This window comes from Hylobates moloch, unplaced genomic scaffold, assembly GCF_009828535.3.
Source record: "Hylobates moloch isolate HMO894 unplaced genomic scaffold, HMol_V3 SCAFFOLD_15, whole genome shotgun sequence".
NCBI lineage: Eukaryota > Metazoa > Chordata > Mammalia > Primates > Hylobatidae > Hylobates > Hylobates moloch.
The window spans coordinates 90,408,113-90,418,158 of NW_026652290.1; the positions used below are offsets into that span (position 1 = coordinate 90,408,113).

General features: G+C 37.0%; 1 protein-coding gene across 1 annotated transcript; it reads left to right on the plus strand.

The window, feature by feature from the left end:
- Positions 1 to 7,521: 7,521 nt before the first annotated feature.
- Positions 7,522 to 9,830, plus strand: LOC116483218 (thiamine transporter 2). Its single transcript, XM_032177037.2, has one exon. It carries the CDS (start codon positions 7,698 to 7,700, stop codon positions 9,186 to 9,188), a length of 1,491 nt encoding a protein of 496 aa, XP_032032928.1. The 5' UTR covers positions 7,522 to 7,697; the 3' UTR covers positions 9,189 to 9,830.
- Positions 9,831 to 10,046: the final 216 nt, after the last annotated feature.

Here is a 10,046-nt window from a genome sequence, read left to right on the forward strand (position 1 = left end):
GACCAGCCTGGCCAACATGGTGAAACCCCATCTCTACTAAAAAAAAAAACAAAAATTAGCTGGAGGTGGTGGCACAGCCTGTAATCTCAGCTACTTGGGAGGCTGAGGAAGGAGAATTACATGAATTCATGAGGCAGAGGTTGCAGCAAGCCCAGATCATACCACTGAATTCCAGCCTGGGCAACATAGCAAGACTCCCTCTCAAAAAAAAAAAAAAAAATTCCATGAGTACTGATTTCATTTTTGAATGGTCTCATATAGAATATTAAATGGAAAATCATGAAGAATGGCTGTTTTGTCTAGAATTTTCATCAAATACATTAGAGATGAAATTGTTATGGTTTAGTCTATCTCAGCAATAGGATTTCTCATCATTCTCTAGAACAGGCAGTCATGTAGAGCCAAATCATTTTCTCCATGGAAACCAACACTTTCCCACTCACCCAGAGCTCTTTTCAATTCTTTTCTGAAAGTTACACGACTGACAAGAGGTTGCAGAGCTGTGACTTTACAGAGGAGCCATTTGAAATAATTAGCCTTTCCCTTAGATAAGCCCTCTTAGAAATTTTCCATAGATGTTATAGAAAGCACAGGCCAGGTGCAGTGGCTCACGCCTATAATCCCAGCACTTTGGGAGGCTGAGGAGGGCGGATCACCTGAGGTCAGGAGTTCAAAACCAGCTTGACCAACACAGAGAAACCCTGTCTCTATTAAAAATACAAAAAAAATCCCGGTGTGGTAGTGCATGCCTGTAATCCCAGCTACTCGAGAGGCTGAGGCAGGAGAATCACTTGAGCCCGGGAGGTGGAGGTTGCAGTAAGCCAAGATCGTGCCATTGCATGCCAGCCTGGGCAACAAGAGAAAAACTCCATCTCAAAAAATAAAAAATAAAAATAAAAGAAAGCACAGGCATTTTAGATTACTTCCCCATTGGCATTTGCCTCTTTTATCACTAAAATTAATTATCTAAATGTTGGTAGAGTCTGATCTCTCATTAGTCAGAGACTGTCAACTGCATATAGTTCATATTTAAATATTTGCTTATTAAATTGCTTTCTACAATTAAGAAGAATCTTTGGTCATTTTTAAAAAAAGACACAATGAAACCACAATTGAATGTTATTCTAATGGGTTTGGTTTACTAAAGTATATTGAAAAAGCATAAGAATCCCATTAAGAAAGCTTAATTTACTATAACTGATCCTAGTCATCAACAAATACACATAGTGACTACTTTTAGTTCTAGCATATAATGTTCCTTTTCATTCTATTTTTGCTGTCGTCAATGTTGTCTGTTATCTTCATGCTTTAAAATGTATAAGCCTTTATTCAAACTTGGGTATTATCTCTAATCAATTCCCAATGTAATGAATACCATGGAAAAGATCAATTGTAATGATTCCGGTGTCTATGAAATGTATAATGATTGAGTTATTGGAGCATCAAGAGTAGTGCTATCACCTTGAAACAGAGTCAAAGCCACTATTTCATAAAACAATGAGCATTAGATAATGATGTCTCCCCATCTAAGTTGATTTGAGTAGTCATACTGTAGTCTTTCATTTATTGATTCTGCAAATATATAACAATTGCCAAACGTGCCAGATATATTACACTCTGGGAGGTGTGTCTATGGGGGATTAGGATGAATTTGAGAATCTCCTTCCCAACCCATGAATCATTAATTTGGAATATGGAATTTAATTTGTACCAAACATCATTAATGAGTTAGTTACTTAAACCTACTTCTTCAAATTTAATAAAGTAAGGGGCTATATAATGTAATAGGTAAGAAAATTAGCTCTAAAAGCCTGTAGTTGAGATTCAAAGACCATCCCTACCCTTTACTAGTTGGGTGGCCTTAGCAAGTTATTCTATGCCTCAGTTTTCTCACTGATAAAATATTTTTAAATTCTGTTGTTATGAAAGAAGATAACATTTAAAAAGCATTGAGCACAACTCCTGGCATATGGCCAGGTTTTATATATGTAAAAAGAAAGAACATGATAAAAGAAAACACATTTTTGGCTGAGGTATTTATTGACATAATTGTTTAATTGGTTTCTTCAAACAGATGATAAAGTGACTGGGAGCTTTATCTTTTTGTGATCCTGCCTTTATATCTCAGAACTTATTGTTTGTGCCTTCAGAAGTTTATGACTTTTGAAATTAGAATTTTTATAATAAAGTGCACATGCTGTAGATAGGGATCTATATGCTCACTTGTTTTGGAAAATCTTAGGGTACCAAAGTTTACTTAACCCATGACTTGAAAGAGATCAGAACAATCTTCCCACAAGAATAAATAGAGTATTGCATTTATGTAATTGAAATAAGATTGTCTCTTCAGCATAATGGATTCAATTTACCACAATCATCCATCATAGGGATTTTAGCATGAAAGGATATTAAGAAAATACACGTAATTCTGACTAAACATATATGGAATTAATGTCTCTCCGTGAGTGTGTGCCTGTGTGTGTGTGCAAGTGTGTGTGTATAATTCCAATATTAATAAAAATATTATCTTCTTTGAAACCACCAATGCTGACTCCACCCAGCCTCTCTCCACAAAGTATAATGGTATAGAATTGACTCTTGCCCTATGTTGCACACTTAGGTGCTATTTCTATTATGGAGAACTAGAACTATATAATTTAGTTTAATTGTGCTCCCTTTCCCCCAAAGTTCGTGTGTATTTATGTCATCTGTTTGGCCTTGTTTATTTTGTTATCACAGATAAAATAGAAGTTAAAATCTGAATTAACATGCTGATATGTTTCATGGTGATAAAATATAATTGCTTATATACATATGCAGGTATTCAGTCTATAGCGTGTGTGTGTGTGTGTGAGAGAGAGAGAGAGAGAGAGATAACTTATAACCCTGTGCACAGTGTTCTGTGGTTATTTTTTGGAATATATAGTTGAGTTGGACAGACATACAGGCTCACAGCTTATGATTCACTTAGGACTTACATGTATTGGTCTTAGACATTAAAATTTTTTTAGTGCTATGTCAATTTTTCTGTAAGTTCACACTCAACCTTCTTACCAGTGATGCTTTCCTTATGGCTCCTCATAAGCTTAATGTGCCCCTGAGTATATTTCTTTTTCCAGATGATGTATTGTGGAGTAAATAAGCAAACAAAGTGAAAAAGTTGTTTATGTCCATTGTGTTTGAGCTAGAATGGATATTGATAGAAGTCATTTTCCCCTGGCCTAAAACAAGTCTGTCTTCTTGAGGAAAAACAAATTTATGTTACTTCTAAAATGTGATTTCCCCGTGCTTCATTTAATTGAATGGAATATCAATATAGTCTTTCAAGTGGCTAAAATAATGCCAAAATATAAATCACTATTTTCTAGCCAACTATCATTTTCTTACTTTTCTATCCTACTTTGATTTACCTATTTTTGGCTTGATATTTTAACATGTATCCGTGAACATCAGAAAATTTGTGGGTAGCCACAATCATCAATATGAGATTGGACAGCCTAGAAATTAAATACAAATAGATGTTGAGATTTGATGAAGTCTACTGTAAAAGCATTGCTGAAGCTTCCCTTTGCTAAATGACCTTCATTCTAAATGGCTTATATTATTTTCCATACAGTAGATAGGCGATCATCTCTTTTCTAGTTTCATTTCCTTCAAGAGACGTTTTCTCCACCATTGTTCCTTCTTGGCTTTCCTCACCTTGTATTGATAGGGTAGTGTATTTCCATTACCCTCACTGTCTTTTTTCATTCCCCTTAAAATTGAATTAAACATAGTCTGTTGTTCCAGACATGAAGTGTTGACCTGAGTTATTTAAGCTAAAAGGAAGTACAAGGTTATTATTATTCCAACTGAAGCTTTATATGTTACAAGTTTGTCAAAGATGTAAAGTTCTTAAAAAGGAAATAATCTTCTTGTTCTTGTGACTTTGGAAAATGCACATAGTGGAACTGATAACCATTCTTACCCCTGGCCCCTCTGTTTTCAGACCATCTTGCAGCTGATAGTCAATTGATTTTGACATCAACTGTATAAGAAATTTAACATATATATTTTCTCTTGTCTTAACCTTGCATTAAATGTTTTCTGCAATTGTACATATTGGAATTATTCAAAAAAACAGTATTAAGATTTTGATGACATATAGGCTACTTTAGCAGAGAAAGGATTGTTTTTACCTCTACACATTACCAACGTGATTTTCTACTTCAACATTGGCAGCCAAATTGGTTAGTAGTTTATAGTTTGGTTGTAAGTGAGTTGTAACATTCTTGTTAAGTTTACCTTTGCGCTCTAGGAAATTGAGAGTTGGATCAGTGTTGATTGAAATTTTGATTTTCATTCTCTTTAAACTCACTAAAGCTGGGATAGAAGGAAGTGTATATTTCCCAAAAAAGGGATAAAGAAGTGACTATTAACATGTGATAAGCAATTTGGCCACAATATTACATAGTACTTATTTTAGAAGTTTCAGAATTTAAAAAAATTATAATAAAATACTATCTGCAAAGTGAATTCTGTAAGTTCAAATTTCTGTGATCTTTGACTTACTCACTGAAGTATTAGAAGACAGGGGGAACCAGCAATTGTCATTCCAGAAGTTAGAAAAAAATTGCTGTTAGATTTTATAGATATTAACTAAATTTCATTTATTTTTATGTAATTGTAAACATAAAGTTTATTTTAGTATAGTTTTAATATGTATCTATAATTCTAAAAATATAAAATACTTAAAATTAGAATAAAAAGAGAATGGAAAGTTTGACAATTCTCAGATAAAAGCCACCTAAATGTTTAATTTATTTAATACTAACCCCCTTTTAATGCATATTTTTGCTTAATTATAACATACTTACACATTAAAGATGTTTCTGATTCCTGAATGCTTTACTTATCATAGCAAAAGCATTTCTCATGACATAAACTTAGAGAAAAGTTTATATTATTGGCTGTATTAATGCCTGGTCATTGCCTAACTATAGTATTATTTGCTTCCTGATTTTTTATTATGTTTGCCACCATAACACGAATTTAAAGATTACTTGTGTAAACCTATTTCTTATAATATACTCCAGGTGTCTTCCTTAGGAAATCCTTAAAAAGCAAAATTACTCTTTCAATCGTTAGGGCCAGATCTTGTAAATCCTAATTATTCTGAGTTTAAAGTGTATTAATTTGCAGATAATATATTAGAAAATATTTCATTACATTTATGTTATAAGAAACTTCAGGTCACTTTAACAATATAATGTTTTGCATTATAAACTGGCTATTTGTTATCTATGGTACTTAGTCTTAACTAATCCTTGAGGATTATAAATCAGAATACTAGAACCTGTCTAATAACTGAGTGTTCATGAGTGAGTGAAATAAAAATTGAGTACAGGTGTTCCTAAGTGAACAATATACCTAAAGACCAGATACTTGGACATTTAGCCTATTTTAGTCTGTGTTTGCATATCTTCCCTTCCTCTGCCCCACACACCTAAAAATGTCAAATTCTTTAGTACAGAATTCATGCCTTACAACTTTGGTGCTTCATCAAATTCTCTCTATAGATAGATACAGATACAGATATATACACACATATGTGTATATGTGTATGCATTACATATGTGTATGCATTACATATATACACATATGGAATGTATACATATGTGTATACATTATGTGTGTGTATATATATAAATGCACACACATATGTGTATGGGTGTGCGTATATATATTTTTTCTTTCCAGAAATTTGCGATTAGATTTGTAAATTAACAAAATCATGGTAGTGAATTAATATAATATGCACAAATGAACTTTACAGATTCCAGAGGACATTTGTAAAACTAATAATAATCATAACTCCGAAAGGACTATTGCCTCTCACCAAAAAGAAATTCTAAATGGTATCACAGCTATTTCCATAAGCTGCACAATATAAAAGAAAAAAAAAATAGAAGATGCTCAGAGCACCTCTTAGAAAAGTGACAGTAGCTTTCTATCCTCCTAATAAGGCTACATGCAACTCATTTTCTAATTCCTCTGTTTAAGAAGTAGGCAACGTATTATCTCCTAGAGATTGTAATCCCTATCTATGGTCTTAACTTTATTCCCCTGGGAATTTAGCTGTGTCCTGAGCTATTTAAATGAATGCCTCCTGAGAATGCACAACTCAGCACATGTTTTTCAAGAAATTATGTAATTGTAAATATCTAGCTATTCAGAGAATTAAAGACTAACTATCCTCCAAGAATATTATTATTTTTAAGGTTAGGTCTCATTTTGTAAGAAAAATTGGAAATAGCTAACAGTAGAAACGGGAAGGGTATAATAAAAAGTAATCTCCCAAGAAAGATAAAACAGAAGTATTTTCTGTGTGTTTCTTACAATTATATCTTTACTTAATGAATATTTGTTTAACATTTAAAGTTTACTGGACTCAGTAATAAATGCTAGGGGTTTAAAATTAAATAAAGCAGGGCTCCTGCCCTCAAAGAGCTTAGGCCATAAAGGGTACAGACAAGTGAATTATTGAGCACATTGAAGAGTGAATACTTCTTACATACTCTTATGTAAGAAGAGTATGCAGAATCCTCTGAGAGCACAGATTAAGGGCTGTGGACATTTGGCTGTGGCTTAAAAAATAGTTTTTGAAGGCTATGTTCAATGCAAATTTATTTTTTTTTTTTGAGATGGAGTCTCGTTCTGTCACCCAGGCTGGAGTGCAGTGGTGTGATCTCGGCTCACTGCAGGCTCCGCCTCCCGGGTTCACACCATTCTCCTGCCTCAGCCTCCCAAGTAGCTGGGACTAGAGTCACCCGCCACCACGCCTGGCTAATTTTTTGTAGTTTTAGTAGAGACAGTTTCACCATGTTAGCCAGGATGGTCTCGATCTCCTGACCTCATGATCCACCCGCCTCGGCCTCCCAAAGTGCTGGGATTACAGGCGTGAGCCACTGCGCCCAGACAGGTTAATTTTTAATAAAAGATGAAAGATGAAAAAGATGGGGAAGAGAGAATCACATTTCAAGCAAAAGAATTGCATGTATGATGCACAGACATAAAACATGAGAAGGAAGCTGGAGCAGTGGGCAGGTTCCAGGTCTTGAATGGATATCATGAAAAGTCTATGCTGAATAAAATCCTGAAGGAGCTTTAAGATTATTTTAATGGAAATGACATGATGAGATTTGCAGCAATTTGGAAAATGGGCCTTTTATGCCTGTTCAGCAAAGGATATGAGGATAAGATCACAGCCAGGCAAAATAAGAGATTCCTTATTTTGTTTGAAAAAAAATCAGGAGTCTGAACTAAGTGGGTGGCAAGAATTCTAGATAACAGACCTGATAAGCTATCAAAGCTGTAGAATCAACAGAATTTGATGGCCATCAGATGGGGCAAGGTAGAGGACAGTGCTGTTAAAAAGCAAAAGTGAATTTGTCTTAGGTGACTTACTTGGTGGCTAATGATGTCATTTAAAAAACTGACAAATGTTGAAGAGCGCCTGGATCCTTCCGACAGCCGCGGGTGCGTGGTCGTCCGGCAAGTGAGCGTTTTGGTGAACAGACACTCCCTTCTGTAGACAAGATCTCACTGTGTTGCCCAGAGTGGAGTGCAACAGCATGATTACAGCTCACTGCAGCCTCAAACTCCTGGGCTAAAGTGATCCTCTCACCTCAGCCTCCCAAGCAGCTAGGATTACAGCCATGGATTGTTATAGAACTTCACCAAGCAGTTCCTGGATTTACCCCACTGTGATCCTCTGCTTATTTGGTTTTTTCTCCATGATGAGACCCTCAGAACCATTCCTTATCCCATATTTATCTGGACCAGATAAAAACCTGACCAGTGCAGAGATAACAAATGAGATCTTCCCCGTTTGGACATACTCCTACCTGGTGCTGCTGCTGCCTGTGTTTGTCCTCACTGATTACGTCTGCTACAAGCCAGTCATCATCTTGCAAGGTATCAGTTTCATCATTACCTGGCTGCTGCTGTTGTTTGGCCAAGGAGTGAAGACCATGCAGGTTGTAGAGTTCTTCTACGGGATGGTCACCGCCACCGAGGTGGCCTACTACGCCTACATATACAGCGTGGTCAGCCCCAAGCACTACCAGAGAGTGAGCGGCTACTGCAGGAGTGTCACGCTGGCCGCCTACACAGCAGCGTCCGTGCTGGCCCAACTCTTGGTATCCCTGGTGAACCTGTCGTACTTTTACCTCCACGTCATATCCTTGGCCTCTGTCTCCGTGGCCTTCCTTTTCTCACTTTTCCTACCAATGCCCAAGAAAAGCATGTTTTTTCATGCAAAACCCAGCAGAGAAATAAAGAAGTCATCAAGCGTGAATCCAGTATTAGAGGAAACTCACGAAGGTGAAGCACCAGGCTGCGAAGAGCAGAAACCCACATCAGAAATACTCAGCACTTCAGGGAAGCCGAATAAGGGCCAGCTGAATAGGCTGAAACCAAGCAACGTGACTGTGGACGTTTTTGTGCAGTGGTTCCCAGATCTGAAGGAGTGCTACTCCTCAAAGCGTCTTTTCTACTGGTCTCTATGGTGGGCTTTTGCCACAGCAGGTTTTAACCAGGTTTTGAACTATGTTCAAATCCTGTGGGATTACAAGGCGCCATCCCAAGATTCTTCCGTCTATAATGGGGCTGTAGAAGCTATTGCAACCTTTGGAGGGGCTGTGGCTGCCTTTGCAGTGGGTTATGTGAAAGTCAACTGGGACCTTCTGGGAGAGCTGGCTCTGGCGGTCTTCTCAGTTGTCAATGCTGGTTCTTTATTTCTCATGCATTACACAGCCAATATCTGGGTGTGCTATGCTGGTTATTTGATATTCAAGTCCAGCTATATGCTTCTTATAACCATAGCAGTATTTCAGATTGCAGTTAATCTGAATGTGGAACGCTATGCCCTGGTATTTGGAATCAACACCTTTATTGCCTTGGTGATTCAGACCATCATGACTGTGATCGTAGTAGATCAGAGAGGGCTCAACTTGCCAGTCAGCATTCAGTTTCTAGTTTATGGGAGCTATTTTGCAGTAATTGCTGGAATTTTCCTAATGAGAAGCATGTATATTATCTACTCAACCAAATCCCAGAAGGATATACAGAGCCCTGCTCCAAGTGAGAATCCAGATGTGTCTCACCCAGAGGAAGAGAGTAATATCATCATGTCAACAAAACTCTAACCTCATTGCAACAAATGCAGCAGTGGCTTTCAAAGTTATGCAATAATAAGGAAGGATTTTGAGACGGGTGGCATATGTTTTGCCATAACTTGACATGCTTTGCAAATCTGGATTCCAATGGACCTTTCAAAACCACAACAAAACCTCAGTTTTAGATGAGTTCTCTATGTGACCAATTTTACTGGAGGCAATTGACAGGACCCGTCATCATAATTAAACAACCCATATTGGGGACCCCCTGTGACTAGTAGCAGCTGGAAAATTCTGGTTTTTATCACTTATAAGGACATGCAGATGGCGTGGAACCAAACCACGAGAAAACTCCAGCCATCCTGGAGTTCATATTCACCATTTGTGAGGAGAAATACTAACTGGACTGACCCTATTGCTTGGCTTAAATACTTATTTGATCTTACCAAAGAAATCAACACATGGGACCTTTTTGTCACATGAGCCATTTTCTTTCCTCTTCTAATAAGTGTATTTCTGTTTAAGTTACAGTTCTCTAAGAGAATTACAATGTTTGTCCCATTTCTAAGGGCTTCTCTTCAACTCTAATAACAGCATTATTCACAAGTTATGATTTGATAGTATTATTACTTAATTTTTTTATGATTGTTTTCCATTTTCTGCTCTGAGTTTTGCTGTTGAAAGTCTACCTCAAGAATAGCTTCAGATCCTCTTGTGTATTTACAGAGAACACAAGGTCATTTCCCAGTAGCCTGGGAGAGGCAGTGAGCCTTCTCTCCACCACCATATAGAGGTGTTAATGCATCTATGGGCCAGGTGCAGTGGCTCACTCCTGTAATCCCAGCAATTTGGGAGGCCAGGGTGGGAGTTTTGCTTGAGGCGAGAGGT

Coding starts and splice junctions, on each gene's coding strand:
- LOC116483218 (XM_032177037.2), top strand. CDS start 7,698: ATGGATTGTTATAGAACTTCACCAAGCAGTTCCTGGATTTACCCCACT.